The following is a 19,103-nucleotide window of genomic DNA, read 5'->3' on the forward strand; positions in this document are numbered from 1 at the left end:
AACCTTACAATACATGTATAATATAATGTTGCTTCTGCTAGAGAAGGATATCCATTATATGTCCAAAGTTCATCAAGATGAAATAAGCTCTTGAGTTGTGATCAAATATTTAATGACGGCCAATGATGACACAGTTTAAAATCTCTGTGGAACGTAGGCTTATTGAATAACTATGAAACAAATTCTGGGAAGGCTCACGGATACATACACATGTAAAGAACTAAAATAAACAACCATTATTTTACTGTCAAACTCAGAAAACCGTGAACACCTAAAATGTGACCTCTCACGTGAAAACGTACACTACCACTATCCGTTCGAACGTCTAAGAAACCGTCCGCTTGTCGTTTGCCATCCGTTTGTCATCCGTTCGTGATCGATGGGATGCCATTTGAATGGATTGGATCATCTGTTCAGGAAAATTTCTAGTCGTTTGAATGGTTGGGGTTATCTGTTTGAAAAAAAATCTCTTCATCTGTTCGAACGGCTGAGGTTATCCATTCGAAAAAAATCGTCATCTGTTCGAATGGCTAAGGTCATCTGTTCAAATAAATTCTTCATCCGTTCAAATGGCTGAGGTTATCCGTTCGAAAAAAATCATCATCCCCGTTCAAATGGCTGAGGTCATCCGTTCAAAATCTTCATCCATTCGAACAGCCAAGACTATCTGTTTGAAAAACATTAATGGTCATCCATTCAAAAAAATAGTTATCCATTCCAACGGCTAAGGTTATTTGTTCGAAAAAAATGGTGCCGTTCGAACAGCTGATGTTATCTGTTTGAAAGAAACTGCGGTGGTTCAAACGGCTAATGTCACCTATTCGGGAAAATAGTATTCAGCTGTTTGAACGGCTGCTGCTATTTGTTCACACAAAACTAATCAGCCATTCGATCAGCAAATGGTATCTGATGGGATAATTTTTTTCAGGTTTTCGAACGGCTGGGATTATTTGTTCAGAAGGTACTTAATACAGCCGCCCGAATGGCTGTGTTCGATTAAAACAAGCATTCAACTTTTCTGATTCAAACTGCCACATTTGTCCATTCTGAAAGAAAAACTGTATTTAAATTCATGGTTCAAGAAATAAATACTTTGAACAGATGTCATTACGGCTCAAATTATGCTGTGTTACGATTGTTTCGAGCAGATTGTCAAGGAAACATTAAACAATAGCAATTAAACCCGCAAAATGCGAAAGCTCACTTACAATTTTCACCTCAACGGTGAAAAAGTTACTTTGAAAAAGAGAAATGTTCAGTTACTTTCCAGTTACTTTCCAATTTAGTGGAGGCGCGGTGGCCTCATGGTTAGTGCGCTCGTCTCCAGATCGAGCGGTCCGGGTTCGAGCCCTGGCCAGGGACATTGTGTTGTGTTCTTGGGCAGGACACTTTACTCTCACAGTGCCTCTCTCCACCCAGGTGTATAAATGGGTACCGGCGAACTTAATGCTGGGGGTAACCCTGCGATGGACTAGCATCCCATCCAGGGGGGAGTAGAAATACTCCTAGTCGCTTCATGCTACGGAAACCAGGATAAGCTCCGGCCTGATGGGCCACTTGGCTCGCATGCAGACTTTACCTTACCTACTTTCCAATTTACATTTGATGGGACTACCAATGTTGACAAAGGAAATTAAGCAACAACCACTGTGACAGGTAATGTAACAAGATAACAAACGAAAAACGATGAGTAACATTGATGAAAATGGAAGTCCATTATAGTTTTGTAATATCTTTATCAAGTGCAAATTTATTTGGGAAGGAACAGCAGAAAATTGAGGTGCTTACTACATGTCAGCCACAACTTCTTCCAAAATTGCAAACATTGGAATTTATTTATAGTAATAATAATAATAATTATAATAATAATAATAATATTTATAATGCGCAAATTTCATAAAATGTTCAAATGCACATGACAAGATTAAAAACGGAATAAAAAGGCTAAAAGCTAAAATTACAATTAAAAGTAAACTTACAAGGGATTGTAATTATTTACTAAAATAAATCGAGTTGCTAGTTTAACCAAAGATGATACCAAGGTTAGAGAAACCACCAAAATTTTAGATTTTTAATCATCCCTATGTATAGTTGCGTCAAATTAACTGTCACTTTGCTTGACTAACCATACACGTTGGCAACATTCTTGTTTTCCAAAATCCCTCAAACTAAGTCCTGGATGTGGTTCAGGATACAAACGAATACCAATCATTTATACTTTCAGCAATATATAAATACGACATGTGTATCTTGTAGACTTACTAAAAGTCCTTTCCAATAGTATTTCATTTCCATTGTTAGTTTTTATTTTTTGGAGAATTTTTTAATATAAATACGACATGTATCTTGTAGACTTTCTAAAAGTCCTTTCCAATAGTATTTCATTTCCATCGTTAGTTTTTTCTCAATCTGCCTCTTGCTTTGCTTGAGGGATGACTAATTGAGTGAAGGTCGACTTGTAGCAAGTCTAGTACCTAGGGACTAAGCGAAAACTGAAAACTAAATTTATAGTTCACATCCGCTCTCTGTGGTTTCTGTGCTTGAAGATCTCGCTCATGATTGGTTATAACACAATAAATATTCCAGACATACTTTAGGTGTTCACAGTTTTCTGTAAAAATCAAAATTTGCTCACTTGATTACCAGCTGCTGCTGGGGGAAGAACATAGACTGCACCCCAGAGAGCGCCAGAAATAAGGCCCACAGAATTAGTTGAATAAAGCCTACTAGAGTGACCTAGAATAAAAGTTTTTAAGAGCGTGTCCGTGTAAGAACCGACCACTCAAATTTTTGTGGAAAATGGATTGCCTTCATTTTTTTCTATGCAAGTCAAGCAACATGTGCATTGAACGAAAATGGCCTTTACTTCGATGGATTCGCTTTCTTTATTTTTTGGAGAATTTTTTTTGTAGGCACCTTGAAAACCACACAAAACCAGAAATTGAAACTCCAAAATTTGGGAGTTACATTAAGCTTTCTTAAAATTTGCACATTTAATGAAACAATCTGAATAATTCTTTCAGAGCTACTGCATAATTCTTTCCTCTTTACACACAACTAAAGACTGTTTACTTGTCTCAAACACAAGCAAAGTTATGATGTTTTTTCCTTATCCTCTAAAAAACGTCTTTGCCGTTTTTCCTGACATAGCCTCCAAACAAACATATTTTTTCCAAATGCTACACCTCTACATGAAAAATGGCTGTTATCAGCACAATTTACTAGGCCTAAGCTACAAATATCTGTAATAAAAGTTGTGGGCACTCATAATTTTGAAGCGCACAAAATTCAAGAAAGTAGCTGAAAAGTCACCATTTTGTGTAGAAACGGATGAATCTTGTCCGTTAACTGAAATGCAGTTTTAATGTTCTCAGCGAATATTTTGACAATACCCAATTATTGAGTTTCAATGTTTGGAGAACTTGATGATACTTATTTTACACCAAAATATCAGGAAAACTTTCAAGCCTTGCTTTGTTTTTGGCCTCTACTCCGCTACTGATCACTGATCGTCACTGGCCTTTCTGTCATGCACCACGCATTCTTGGTACTGTAAAGCAGATGAATTTGTTATATTTATTCCATTTCCTCCCCTCCTAGACTGAAACAACAAATTGATAAAACAAGCAAACAAACAAACAAACACACAGAAATCACTGAGCGTATCTTGTTTGTGTGGTTGCTTGGGTTGGATAAATAAATAAATTAATAAATAAATAAATAAATATATAAATAAATAAAACTGTAACTAAACTAACCTTAGGGTTTTCTGCATCTTTCAAGTATGGCTCTGCACATTCAGTTATGTCACCTTGCTGGAGAACTTTTTCCAACTTAATGACAAGAAACACATCAGTTGAGGGGTATGTAATGGAAAACACTGCTGATCGACTAAGAGTGGAAATATCTGTGCGAGAAGTGTGTTCTTTGACTAGCTTCCTGCACCATTCGCTGTTCATGTCAAAGAAAAAATTTTCTGATATCTGGATAAGAAAAAATGAAAGAAACGTGTCAATAAAAAATGGTTGTTTATAATATAATTATAACAATAATAATATAATTATAACAATAATAATAATGGCATAATATAGTAATAATAATAATAATAATAATAATAATAATAATTATTATTATTATTATTATTATTATGGTATAACCAAGAACAAAAATTATCAAGCAACACAAAAGAAGGTAGCAGAGGAAACAACAACCATGTAGCACCATAAACATATTATATCATAGCCATCTGAAGCAGTAAAAAGATGGTGATATATCAAAGAAAATCATCAACAGCTAATGGCTGCAGGCTTCACTGCCCTCTGATCACTCCCTTCTTTGGTCAATAACTTACACTTATTGTATACTTGTATACTTACACTTATACTCTTTCATGCTTCTAAGACATAATGTTTTCAACCAAGATAATGTAGTAATCAAGACTCAACCAGTATGAGAATGAGTCAGATTACAATATATTAGCTCCTTCACAGAACTTCTGTTTCAAGTTTATCAAATAGAAGCCACACCTTTTTTTTCACTCTGCCATCATAAAGAGCCATTGATGCAAATATTGGTTCAACTTCCAAGTCAAGCCTAGAACAAATTTACATGTTAGATAGAGAACATGATATAATATTTTAACATGTATATGACCTTGGTATATAATGATACCAAACTGAAGGTATATCTCTAGGCACATGAACAGGGTTCAAACAGACATCAGACCTTTTTACTCAGGCTTCTGTATGAAGCCCAAGTCTTAAAATGCAAACTGATTTGTCTTGGTCGCCAAAAGGGTGTCATGGTGGCACGCGTTCCTAGTGTAGAAGGTGGAAATTGGAGATGAGATTGAATGTGACAGCTTGCTTGTCGTGTGCTAGCTCTTCGTGAACAATGTAATATATAGAATGCTCTGATTCATGAAGAAAGTTGGGAAAGAATAAAGCCTTATACAGTCATCTCACAAGCAAAATGTCTATCATTTTTGGAACAGGTTGGTCCACAAATTCTATTGCTTGAAAGCCTGCCAAATAAGCAAAGTTCATGCTTGTTCTCACAAGAGAACAAAGTAGCCATGTACATGTAGGAGTTCAAACTACAAAAACACTGACAAAAAAGCTCTGAGTAATGAGTACAAACAAATTATGATGCTGAGGTGAACATCACAGATGTTAAAAAAATCAAGAATCGTGGTAAGCAGAACTTTAAAGATGACGCAAACAACAAACAGTTGGATAAAGAAGATACTCAACAAAGCAACTTGAACAGTAAATATCTAAGCAGAACTCTTGTGTTAAATATCCTGATTCTTTTATGCTTTTATATGTGTCAAATACGCTTACCTACTTGTACATGTTGTGTAAAGTACAATCTGATGTTGTGGTACAAAGCCAGAGTAAATGAAATGCTCTTGGAGCGTCTAGTTGTTCACAGCATATTCAAGGACATTTGCTTTTTTTTTGGGGGGGGGGGGGGAGGGGGTAGAAAATGAGAATATTCAAGACCCAGCTGAAGGTGGGATTACTTACACTGTCAGGTACTGCACATACATCTACATGTAAGAATGAAACTATGTAGTTCTAACACTGCTGTTGTTAACAATGGCCTCCACACAGCTATGTTTACTGAAGGCAAATAGCTCATTCTCATTGTATTTGTCTGGGTCAAAGGGGAGGTTTAATCAATATTTTGGCTCAAATTGTCAAAATGCTGAAGCAAAGGAAGAAATTCAGCTTACCATAACTTATTGTGCATCTGTACTCTAATAGAGTACACTGTTTCAAACAAGCATGAGTTATATCGAAACCAGATAATTAATAATACAAGTATTTTTGCTTGCCCTCCATTGGCCACATTTTGCTGGACAGTAAGTTGTAAATCACTGTTTCTCTACAATAAACAGTGTTGGAACTATATGGATCTGGCAATTAAAGCCCTTAATAAAATAATCTGACTTAATCCTTATCCTGCCAGCTGGTGTCATCAATGTCCTATTCTGCCTATCACTCTGCTGAGAAAATTTTTCCAAGGCTATAATGTGGCTTTGAGCTCACTCACCCCATTTCCAAGTTTTGACCTCACTGAACTCATTACAAAACACAAGAATCGCATATTAATATCCTATTATTGAGTATAATTTAAACTTAAGATGCTTACTTTAGTTGAAGACATTTGACCAAAATTCTCTGCCCAAAATGCTCTTGAGGAATAGTAGCAGGAACCCTCTTTTCTATCCCTTCTTCCTAAAAAAAAAGAGTGGTTTTAAAAGCTAACTGAAAGGTCATACATTCCAGCCAAAACACAGTAAATTTTGCATAAAAGGACAACAACATAACTAACATTGAAAGTTGTTAAATTTGTTTTCACAAACGTGGGACAATGGGCAAAAAAGTATTAGTTTTACACTGCTATTTATAAAGGCAAACATAATTTACAGGTAAAGAAGTATCACCTTCTTTCCCAAGTATTATCAGAAAAAGAAAAACAAGCAATATTGCTTGCCCACCAGAAGAAAATGCTGGTCCAACAGAAGCATTTTTGCTGTACACCCCTGTATTATTGCCAGAGTGTTATGTAGGTTAACAACTTTCTTCACTTGTTAAGTAGGAACATAAGAAACCACCCAATTGTTTGGCAGTAAATGGGACTAAGGTTATTGGGTGCTATCTGGGAATAAAATAGGGGTGGCAGCAACACATCCCACACGCAATGGATGAGCGGACAAGTGTAGCGCATCCCACACCTGGTGATAACGATAATAGGGAGCTTTAGATTGGACTACGAGTATGAGATTGAGTACGAGTACGATTTTCAATTTTCAAATCAGTGACGTTTCCAGAGCCCTAGTTCATCATGCTGGTTTTAGGCAGAGAGGGTAGCTGATGGGATAAGATGGGTACGTGTTGTGATGATGTGAAGACTGAAAACTAGAATTGAATACAATTTTTGGCGGTCAAGTGAAAGGTACTCTAATATGCTGGAGAGTTTGTCAGCAGACCAGTAGCTGATGATCTCCAGCATATGTTAGGGACCAGCACCAACGACGATGAGCCCAGAGGACGATGACCAGAAGTAAAATTTCCCCTCACCATGCTACTACGAGTGCTCAGCTCATCATCCATGTGAAGTTCAGGATGTCAAAACGTCAGGTTTGCCGTCCAGAGCAAACATGAGTATGTATTAATCTATTTACACAGTGTTTCAGCCAGAAAATTTATATCAAACTATTGAAATGAAAGTTGGTTATTTAACCTCTTAGCTTAGTATTAACTAGATTTTACGGCGAGTTTGAAATAGAAATTGTTGGTAATAATATAATTCTGGGTTTGTCGATTTGTCTGTTGTGAAATTTGCTTGTCAGCGAAAGTAGAAAATTAAATGAATTCAGAGATCGAAAAATGACTCTTTCTTTCATTTTCTTCTAGTTCCTATCTACATGAAAGCTTTTGCTTATGTTTCTAGGATAGAATTTTAAACTGGGAAGGTCGTTTTAGATTATATTGGCCCGAAAATTCGGCATCATTTATCTCTCCGAGTGAAAACCTGTTATGTTTGTCCTACGAGAAATCGAGAGTTTTCGACATAAATTCCTCATGTAGGACTGAAAGTTCGTTGTCACTGATAGTACCGTTTTCGTAGCTCAAGCGAAACTGGTCGTGGAGCTCGTGAAAGGAAGAGGACAAAATTTTTCGATAGTTTTAGGTCGATGTTTGCAAGGACTCAGCTCTATTTACACGTACTTGCACTTGGTTTTCACGCCGTGAATGACGTCCTCGATCCAGTCCTACAGAAATTTTACTCATCATCGTCGTCTCATTCATCATCGGTGCTTAAGGTCCCTATTACTTTTCATTTGACTGCCGAAAATTGTATTTTACAAATTCAGCGCATAAATCAGGTACGTGTTGTTTGTTTAATACGTCATCCAGTCCCTACATCCCACGTCCTCGAGTCCCCGCGCATGCTCGCGTTCCACGTCCTCGCGCCCCCACGTCCCTGCGTCCCCGAGTCCCCGCATCCCCGAGTCCCACATCCCCGAGTCCCACATCCCACGTCTCACGTCCCAGTCCCCAAGTCCCCGTCCAACTTTTAGTCACAGCCCCTGACATTTTAGTTGGTCACTTAAGGGAGCTTCAACTGTAGTTACCTGTTGAATAGGATAAATGGAAAATACAGAATGTATCCTGTGGAGCTGGCGTTCTTCCTCATTTGCAGCATCTAGCTCATCTGGCGGAGTCCGATCAAGAAGAGATGGTAGCAGTGGGTCAGGATCACATGACTGCAAGTCAAAAATGCTACAAAAGGACAAATGAATGAATAAATGAATAAATAATTTTTTTTAATTGCTAAACACATAATTACCAACATTGCCTTACCCTACTTACAATACAACACAATACTTAACCTACTTACAATACACTACCTTATTGTTACTATTATTATTATTATTATTATTATTACTGTTATTGTTATTATTACTGTTATTATTATTATAACTGTCGGACATTGATTTAGATATCGAAAAAGGACCTGCAAATATTCGTTAAGGCAATTGAGAATGCTATTTCTGGGGAACTCTAGCCGAAGCCACGAACACTGAGCAAAGAAGTGGACCTACATATAGCTATAGTGTATTTTTAAAGTAGAGTTTTTGCCATTTAAATGTGTAGCATATTTTTTACTATTCTTATTTAAATTTTTTTTGACAAATGATAATAGACAAATTTATAAGGGTTGTAAAGAATGAGTGTAATTTGTAATTCGTTTGTAAGTTAGTATTTCCCTGATATATATATTGTCCTAAGAATTTTTACAGTTGTAATTTTTTTATAAGCCACTAATAAACATTATTATTAAAAATTAAAATTAAAAAAAAAAATTATTATTATTATTATTATTTCTAATGCTTTTACTGTCTTACAAACCTCACTTACAATACATAAAGAAAAAAACACCTATTTACAATACTTGGCATTACCTTACTTACTTACAATATGCAATACCGGTAATTACTCATTATGACTTACACATTACATTACTTAAGGAGTTACAATACAATGTAATTACTTAATTATAGAAAAAAAACAACAAACAAAATAAAAAAGGAACAAAAATAAGACCTCGTGACTAATTACTAAGGGAAATGCCTTAAATGGTAAGAAGGAATTTCCACTTCTGTTGAAATTCCCTTTCACCATTCATCGTGGCACTAATGAGATGAAGTCGCTGAAAACGAACATAGTATTATTTAGAGCGTTGATATAAGGAAAGTATTTGCCTAGTATTATGAGGTGGTTGAGGGTCAAACAGTGAGTACAAGGACGAGTAATTCCAAATAATGCCTCTGGCTAGGAGAGAAGTAAACTCGTGTTACTTATGGTAGAATACCAACTTTGGAACTTACACCAAAAGGAAGATGCTTGCGGGCAGCTAATAAACAAATGACGTATGTTTTGACTATCAGAGGGACAGAAAGGGCAGGATGGGGAGGCAACCTTGTTCATTTTGTATAATATACTGTTCGTGGCTAAAATGTTGTGTATAATTTTGCGCTGAAACATTGCCAATTTAAATTCTTTTGTGGCTGTGAACGGCAGAAGATAAATTTTATTTAGATCCTCTTTTGCAATGCCGTATGATAAGAGTTTTTTTTTCTGAAGTGGGAGGAGGAAGATTTTCTAAGGTGAACAGTTTGTTGTATAACATCTTGCACATTATAGTACAGATTGGCGGCGGGGGTGTAGCAGAGTCGCCAGAATTAACGTGAAGGAGCTTCTTCCAACTTTGAGGGATCGCAGATAAAAGACTATAATATTGTTAAAGGTTGCAATTTAGCGTGTCTTTATTGCACAAGGAAAGGAAAGGCAGGAAGCAATTTTCATGCTCGACAAAAAGGTCTGAAATTTGCTTTATACCTGCTCTGTGCCAATAAGGTAGATATACCAGTTTTTTGTCAATCGTAATGAATTTGTTGTTCCAGATTGTCTGAGACAGTATCTCGGTCTTGCTGTGAGGTGTCGTAGACATGATTTCTTGCTAATGATGAATAATTTGTTTGTAAAATTCAGGAAGATGGCCATTAAGATCAAGAAAGTTGTAGTCATAATTACACTGAAAGATCTCAGTACCGCCAACAGTAGAGAGAAACGATTTTGGAATATACTTCCACAGTGCATGTGAGTCTGAGCACAGCCCTTTTACCCAAGTTAGTTTCAAAGCCTTATCGAAAAGCACAAAATCTTTCATCCCAAGACCGCCATCCGATTTCTTCTTAAAGGTTGTCTTTTTCATTTAGGTGGGTTTTTGCTTCCAGATAAAATCGAACACTATTTTATTGACCTCTGTTGCAAAGTTTTTTGGAGTCTCCATAACACTGGAGATGAATACAAGTTTGGAGAGGGCTAAGTTTTAACAATATTTATTCTACCGTATATAGATAAGTCTCTTCAGGACCAGACACTTAAGGTTCTCTTTAGGGATCTTAATTTTTCAAAGAAATTTTTCTTATGAGACAATTCAATATTGTAGGTAAAATGCACACCAAGTACATAAACAGGATCATCGCTGATTTGGAGGTTGCAAATTGCGTCTTTCTTATGGCGCATGGAGCATGAATAAATAAAATTAATACATAAATAATTACACAAACAAAATATAATTACACAAACATTACATAAAATAAATAAATTAAATAATAAAATAATTAGATAATTCATATACATGTAGCTCCATCATTAGATCTTTTCTTCTGATACAGTATTTGGTGAAAAGTATTTCTATATGACTGGTATTAAAGCTATCAGTTTTGGTTTTTGGATTAAATCCTTTATAGCTGAGAAATTCGCAATTATGTGAAGGTGCCCATACGTTCTCTCATACAAGCTCTGTAATTTAACAAATAAATTTTTCTAGCCTGAGTATTTGAACTATAGATCTGATATTTAACCTGCATCATCTCTGCATTATTGACTTTAAAACTGTTCATTTTGTTTTTGGATTGAATTTTTTATACCCAAGAAATGTGCAATTTTGTGACCATGCCTAGTATACATTCGCTGTAATTGCGTTTCCATACAAGCTCTGTAATTTGACAAATATTTTTTTCTAGATTGAGTCTTTCAGCTATAGATCTTAAATTACGCAGACATCATCTCTGTATCATTGACCATAAAACTGTTCATTTGTTTTAATTTGGATCGAATTTTTTATAGCTGAGTATTTTGCAATCAAAGTTCTCATGCATTCGTTGTAATAGCATTCCCATAAAAACTCTTTAATTTAACAAATAATTATTTCTAGCTTGAGTATTAAAGCCATAGATCTAAAATTTAACAATCATCATTAACTTTAAAACTGTCTTTTTTGTTTTTATGTTGATTTGTTTGTAGCTGAGCAATTCCCAATTTTGTAAAGCGTCTCTATGGGACATTGCTAAAGTCGAAATATTTGCATCATACAGTACTCTGTCATACTTTTCTTGCATTCCTTAGCCCAAGGTCGCCATACATGAAATAGTTTAGAAAATTATAGCTAATAAAAGTACATCTGAGAACTAAAGTGGATTGGTACTGATCACAGCATCATCCGATGGTGCATTACAGTATTAAAGAGTGAAGTCATTCAAGGAAATCCCTTTCGTTGAAATTTCTGTTTGTCTAGTGCAGTATCCTAATTGCTGACAAGTTACTTCTCCGAACAAAAAATCTGTGTTTTAAGGAAAATACAATGTATTGACAAGAAACTTATTCTATAAATTTAGAGGTGGAGTCACCAACCGCCCAGTTGAATGAATAATTAAAACTATCGACCACCCTAAACATGAGCTGATAATTGTCTTGTACGTGACCATTCTATCATATTGTTAAATGTACTTCAAGCAGTATCTGAATATATCAGTACTTCTGCTAGCTGAAGAAGGATCAACAAATATATATATAAAAAAACAAACACACACAGAAATCACTGAGAGTATCTTGTTTGTGCAGTTGCTTGGGTTAGATAAATAATAAAAAGATAAAATATGGTTTACTTTTAGAAGAATAGTGCACGCACATGCAAAAAATATACAGTGATAAATGTTACATAATTTTTGACTGAAGAGGGAAGAGGCCAAGGCTGTGGTGCATATTGTATTTGATGGTATGGTAAATAATACCTGGATGCCCAGCTCCCCCTGGGTAATTCTTCGTGTCCTTTGCCCAATTGTTGTGATGACTTCTGCTGCATTCCATTCTTTGCCTAAGAAAAAAAATTGGGGATTTTATAAATGAAGGCCATTACTTCATTTATAAATGCTAAGCAATAAAATGAACAATGATAGGGCAGATGGCTTTTGCTATAGCTTTGCCTGGATTTAACAATCTTGCACATTCGGTGACCCCTATTTTTCTTTTGATGGATCATTTTCTCTACCGATTTTCTAGGTTTGGTGAAAAAATGAGAAAAATATATCAATTAACAGTTTGAATTTTTTGCAAAATGCACCATCAAATTCCATTATTTTTAGTTCTTCATTTAGCTGTGTGGCGATTTCAAATGCCTCTTGACGGGTTAAGTTTTGTGAAAACATTGGCAACATTTGGAATTATTTACGCAACAGACCCACTTTTACAAAATATAACTAAGATCGTTTGCCTCCCTTGACTCACATATTTTTAACTATAAACCCCTGTAGACCATGTTGAATTATGTGCACCAATTTTTCAAAATCAGGATAGTTTTCCGCATTCTTTATCTCTGAAAGAAAGTCCATGACCCCCAATTTTTTTTCCATTTATGACACAAGTAACTCTTTATCTGACTGCAGTGAAAATTTTAAAAAAATCTATTGACTGGAAAATTTTTGTGTGAACGTCCTTAAGATTTAAGAAACACTTAATGGCAGTGAAACACTCTTTGAAAAGATTTTTCCCTTTAGTTAGAAATTTTGAATTGTGATCAAATAATGACACACTAAAATGTTCACTGATTCATTTCAGCAAAAGGCACAAAGTTTAACCAATATAGATTGAATAGAATGCTGTTTTAATTGAGTAAAGTTTAAAATCAAAATCATTATTTGTTACACAATTCTCTTCAAAAGAGTGTTTCTGATTTCTCAAAGATCACGTAACTTTTAAACCAGATTGAAGTTAAACAATTGCAGACACCCTTTTGGAGAACTGTACGGGTCCACAAATGATCCCGGGACTGCAAATGATCCCGGACTGGAAATGATCCCCATATTGGACCACAAATGATCCCAATCAAAAAATAAGGAATAGCATGGATTCATATCAGAGGAAGGTGAGAACATGTACAAAAATTATGAGCTTAAAAACATGTTTTATCATTTTAGAAAAAAATATTCCACAGTTGCTGTTTTGTTCTTCAAACAGTACAGATCCTTTTCACTGTTACGCAATAAAAAACAATAATAAATCAAAAACCAACCAATGGAAAAAGCTAAGAAATTGTGATGTACGCTACAGAAGGTAACTAAATAAGACACTTCTCCAAGTTTTAGGCCTGTGCGTTTCCCCAAACTTCAGAAATTCGTCGTAAATGTTTCCCAGAGATTTAAAGAGCCCAGTAAGAAAACGCCATGCTGGTATACATCCGTGGTACACCAATATGGCGGCTGGAATATAGTGTAAACATCTGGAACTTACTTTGGCTTTCTAGGTGACTGATTATCAGTACTAAACAAACAAGCATTTACATAAGCACTTTTCCTAATGCTCTAACTTCTAAAAAGGCTCGAAATCATGAGATAAATATACGTGTATATTTTTCAACAAACTCGAGCGTAGCCTTGTGTCACGCAACCTCCATAACCCTGAAATTCAAAATGCTCTTGCTTCCAAACGAAGCATGCTAATTGTAAACAGATATAAATATACCACCTGTTATGCCTGATGAGGATAAAAACATGTCATGTGAAGACGATCTATTGAATTAGAAGTCTTAGAAAAACACATAATTGTACACATTTTCGAAATCCAGGTGGCGATAGTATCAAACATCTATCAAACAGCTAACTTGTCAAAACGAAGCACAAGCCTTGGCCTTGCTTGGTCATGAAGCTGAACTTCATAACTATAGCTTGGAATTTTGGCTTCTTAGAACACTCAAGTAGTCTTTTCCGAGGAATTAAAGCCAAAATAAGACCAAGGAAAAATTACAAACTAAATTTGTTCAAATTTCTAGTGCTACACACTAGGTGTTTTACAGAGTGATGAAGCGTTGTAGGCTTGTGGGTCTACTCAGGTGACAGCATCTTCCTTAATAGTTGCTTCATGGTTAGATTTTAGTTTAAAACTTTAGGTGAGTGGCGTTAATGGCTGGTAAAATGTGACTTAACTATAACACCGAAATATCAATGTTTAACAAAGGAGGATATGTAGCGTATGTTGCACTGATCATAATTTTACTGAGAATTGCAAAGAAATGCAAGCCAAGTTGTGTTTTGATGATTGAGTGGTGATATTCATAACATTGTAGTTAGCAACAAAATTTAGTCAAAATTATGAAAAAAAAGGCAAGTTGGAAGCCATTATAATTATAAGATGGCTTTAATAAAAACATCAGTAGTCACGTATGCCAATTCCCTATCCACACCATCCTTCCCATCCTTCCTATCGGGGATCATTTGCGGTCCGGGATCATTTGTGGTCCAATTTGGGGATCATTTGCGGTCCTGGGATCATTTGTGGACCCATACAGAACAGCTATCTGGGAAAATTTCAGCTGAATGTCAGCCAAATCTGTTAAAAAGTGTCTGTAAATGACCACAAAAATTAATGTTCATTCAGGTACGGTGTGTTTCTTCTAAGTGATTCAAAATCTTTAATCCTTGTACATCTTATAAACCAAAACAAGCTTATCAGTGTATTTTTTTTTTTTGAAAAAGGAATGAGCACAAACTTTCTCTAGACCCACTGATGAAAACAACGAAAATTAACAATTCTGAGAGAAATTGAGGTCCATGTATACTAATTTATTAAACTGCCCCTATGATCAAATTCTAAATATGCACTTTTTTTTTACATTTTTGTACACAATAGGTCTTTCCTAGATATCTTGCCAAATTTCAATCCATTACGAACATTAAAACTCATGTTTTTTAGACCCTTATTTCTGAGAAATTATGGCCGCCTAAGTCTTGGTTGAGGATTGGAGTAAATGATGTCATTTACTCAAAAATACCGCATTGGTTGAAATTACAATAACAATCAGTGTAGAAAATTGCATGAATGTAAGAGCTAAAGTTTTTGTTACTCTTTATGCAAATTGCTGCACTAATTGTTGTTATAATTTCAACCCATGTGGTATTTTTGAGTAAATGATGTCATTTACTCCAATTCTCAACCAAGCCTTGGAACAAGGAAAATTAATTATAACCTGTCATACTACAATGTTAAAGTAAAGTTATTATAAATAAATACTGTGATCATAGACCCTAATGCTATTATTTCTTGGTCACATTACCTGGTCTACCAATTTTCCTTTTTCATCTATTTCATACACCTGGCTGGGAAGAGTTCTCACAAAGCTGGATGTGCGTGCTACTTTACGCCTTGAATCTGGTTTTCCTTCATCTGAACAACGGAACTGGTATCTGTTTTTCCATCATATATAAGATTCAGTTAGTCACAATACATGCCTATGAAGTTTAAACTTTAAAAGAAGACCAACTACTTTGATCCTGATTAAGGTTTATGTTCAAATAAAATATTTTCTGCACATCCGTACACGACATGTACAAAGTGACACAATGTCATGCCACATCATGCATCAAGCACCTGAGCTAAGGAAGAAAACTAACATCAACATTCAAGTACAGGGCTGATACCAGCTTAATTTCTCATGGCAGTCTTTTGAGTATCTTCCCTCCACAATAAATTCAGTAACCCCCCATATAGGGAGGCACGGTGGCCTCATGGTCAGTGTGCTTGTCTCCGGATCGAGCGGTCCAGGTTCGAGCCCTGGCCGGGGACATTGTGTTGTGTTCTTGGGCAAGACACTTTACTCTCACAGTGCCTCTCTCCACCCAGGTGCATAAATGGGTACTGGCGAACTTAATGCTGGGGGTAACCCTGTGATGGGCTAGCATCCCATCTAGGGGGGAGTAGAAATACTCCTAGTCGCTTCATGCCTCAGAAACTGGGATAAGCTCCGGCCTGATGGGCCACTTGGCTTGCATGCAGACTTTACCTTTACCCATTCTTATGTTTCTGACTCTAGTAACTCAAAATCTAACTATGATGACAGTTTTGAAAGATTTTTGCATCAATTTCATTGACACACTGTTAAATAACATGTAAAATATAAGTACGCCAATAATAGACAGGATTTATCCTTCTTTGCAGTGCTGAAAATAACAGTTGGTCATCAGACATTGTCCAACCAAACTGCTACACTACCAGCTAATATATATATTTCATTATGAGCACAAAATCATTATTAAAAATTATCTCACAACCAAACTGACTTAGCTTTTGGTTGTGAAGAATTAGGGGTGTAATGCAGGGGTGTAATGATTCATAATAACGGCTTTCATTTTCATTTGATTTCGATTACCGGTACATCTAAATTACCTTTCAATCTTGAATATTTTGATTCTATTAAATGCAAGTGTTTCTTAACTCTTATCATACAAAAATTAAACAGCCAAACTTAAAAAACCCTTTCAGGTTATATTTGGGAGTTACATGATTAAAGGAACATTTCAAGAAAGCAAAGACAAAACATATAAATTGTCAGTGTTTTACTTTCTAATGTTCTTTCAGATGTTTCTTTGAAAAAAAATTAACTTGTCCATGTGGTCACTACAGAAGCATTACCTTTGAGCACACAAAGGGTCACTTTCATACAAAGTAAAAATCATGAATTGAACCTGAATGGTCACAATCGCAATTAATCCAGACTTTGATAAATTGTTTCAGGAAAATTGAATCTCCAAGGCCATGAATGTGTTGGAATAACTAGAAAAACAAGAAGACATCACCTCTTCTATCCACATCTAATGCACTTAAAATCACATCAAAAATAAAACGACCCACCACAGTTTACAGTTTTAAAATATTTAGTACTTTATATTTTGAAGTGATTTTACACTGTAAGTGTATTGGATGTGGATAGAAGACGTGATGTCTTCTTCTTGTTCTTCTCATGATAAATTGTTACACCACTATTAATATAGCCTCTCCAGACTTGCATGAAATGTGAAACAAACATCTCCTTTGACAATTACTCCTCATTAATTTATGTACATCTATAAGTAACCATTACTTCATGTCATTGAGATTATTTGTGTATGCAAATTATGTAGTAATGTCCAACCAATTTGGTACCATATGCAGTTACAATAGAGATTGGACAGGACACATACATGTTCTTCTTTGTATTTATTTACAAATTATTTCCAGTACTGCCTTTATAATTAAGTGAACAGTGAAAGTTGTACTTTTGATTATAACATGTAAATCTTGTCATTAACAAAAGTTAGTTAAGATCCTGACAAAATTTACAACATTTCATGACTACATGACAGTGCAGCTCTGAAATAAGCCAACAAAAATATATGATTGAGCTGTACACGTAAGCTGAACATACACCTTTCTAAAACAGACTCCTGAGATTGGCCCATTTAAAAAACAGTCAATTAACAATCCTCTTTCAAGGCTTGGTCTGAGCTACCACTAACAATATTACATTTAGGAAATAACACACTGGCTGTGGGTAAAATTTGGGTGGCAGGGAAGGAAGACTGGGGAGCTGGGACCCAGGAAGAGGCCCCTCCTGGGGGAGTACAGATCGGGTGGTACCGGGGGTAGTCATCCTGGAATAAAAGTTCCAGACCTGTCTCCAGGGGTGAGGCCCATATCCCTCAGTCCACGGGGACTGAGGGAACCAGGAGGGGGAGCCCCTCATGGGGGGAGTACAGATCAGGTGGTACTGGGGGTAGCCACCTTGGAATAGGTAATTTCTCCGGACCTGCCTCCAGTGGGCTAGAGCCTTACTGTGGGGTAAAGAACAGCTAATGGGTGCACTTCCCTGCCACAAGGTGTGGAACTTGCTTAAATGAGGGACGCAATTTCCCCACAGTAAGATAAAGTGGGGGCAGGACTCTTGAGCAAAGGTCAGGTGCCCTGTTCGTAAAATAAGATTACTTACAAGGTAAAGATAAGGAATGAGAGCTTCTGTGGCTTACTAACAGTTTAGGTACAGTTAAAATAGTTGATTGTGGAGTTTTGATATATAGTTTGTAGCAGTCTGAGATCCACTGTCCTAGAACTTTAATTAGCCATACAGGGATGCCTGCTGTGGCTGCGGATGTGGCGGCCCCGATGCGGAAGTTGTGGGAGTAGAAGTTGTTGGACGGGAAGCCGCATTGCTGTAAAATAATCCGGAGCTCCTTGGTGAGGCTTGAGCGGGTTAGCCATGAGCCAGATTTAGAGAATGTAAATAAAGGATCGCTTGCTGGAGGTTGGGCTTGGAGAACGTAGTCTTTCATTACAACAGATGGGTGAAGTGGACTTTGCTATGGTGAGGGTGCATCCTTGGCAGAAAGGGTTGGTTTTGGATTGTTTTATCCTAACCCACATAAGGGAAGGGCATTGCATATCGGGGTGGAAGGTTATATCTTGTGAGGTGAGATGGACCTCAGGGTTGAAGGGGCCATTACAGGTGAACTCACTAGCACGTAAAAAGGCAAAGAATGCTAGGGTGAAGGCTGCCCAAAGCATAATATGGTCTAAATTAGTGCTCAGTGCAGGGCGGAGATAGTTGTGGATTGCGGTGAGGATTTGGGGAGCGATTGCGTCTTGTTGAGGGGGCCAGGCGTTTTATACCTGTCAGGACTTTTTGAAGACGGTACATTTTGTTGATATGGAGGGGGAAGTTGAGCTCACAGTGGAGGTCTTGAACGGCAACCAAATAGAGTTTGACTGTGTCATATGAAACGGTTTTGGCTAAGTGAGCGGCAAAATAAATGAGAGTCAGTTCTGATGCTGGCAATAGGGGTTTAGAGAGGCCCACCAATCCATGCATAAGGTTGACGGTTATGAAATGTTTTTGACCTGCCTGGTAGGTTCGCCTTGTGGAGGGGGCGAGAGAGGCAT

General features: G+C 36.5%; 1 protein-coding gene and 1 pseudogene across 2 annotated transcripts in view; both read right to left on the reverse strand.

Moving 5' to 3' along the window:
• LOC110066846 (dedicator of cytokinesis protein 7-like) overlaps positions 1–19,103 on the reverse strand; it is a 105,830-nt gene that overhangs the window by 64,642 nt on the left and 22,085 nt on the right. For both annotated transcript variants that reach the window (XM_089286681.1, XM_089286680.1), the window contains exons 5-10: positions 15,469–15,598; positions 12,155–12,237; positions 8,147–8,294; positions 6,157–6,242; positions 4,527–4,593; positions 3,759–3,983 (exon numbers count right to left, since the gene is read on the reverse strand). In XM_089286681.1, the coding sequence (XP_089142807.1) occupies positions 3,759–3,983; positions 4,527–4,593; positions 6,157–6,242; positions 8,147–8,294; positions 12,155–12,237; positions 15,469–15,598 (739 nt within the window). The remainder of the gene's footprint in view (positions 1–3,758; positions 3,984–4,526; positions 4,594–6,156; positions 6,243–8,146; positions 8,295–12,154; positions 12,238–15,468; positions 15,599–19,103) is intronic.
• LOC149114059 (uncharacterized) lies at positions 16,317–19,032 on the reverse strand (annotated as a pseudogene).

This window comes from Orbicella faveolata, unplaced genomic scaffold (assembly GCF_042242905.1).
Source record: "Orbicella faveolata isolate gen_17 unplaced genomic scaffold, um_ofav_v1 contig_14, whole genome shotgun sequence".
Taxonomy (NCBI): domain Eukaryota; kingdom Metazoa; phylum Cnidaria; class Anthozoa; order Scleractinia; family Merulinidae; genus Orbicella; species Orbicella faveolata.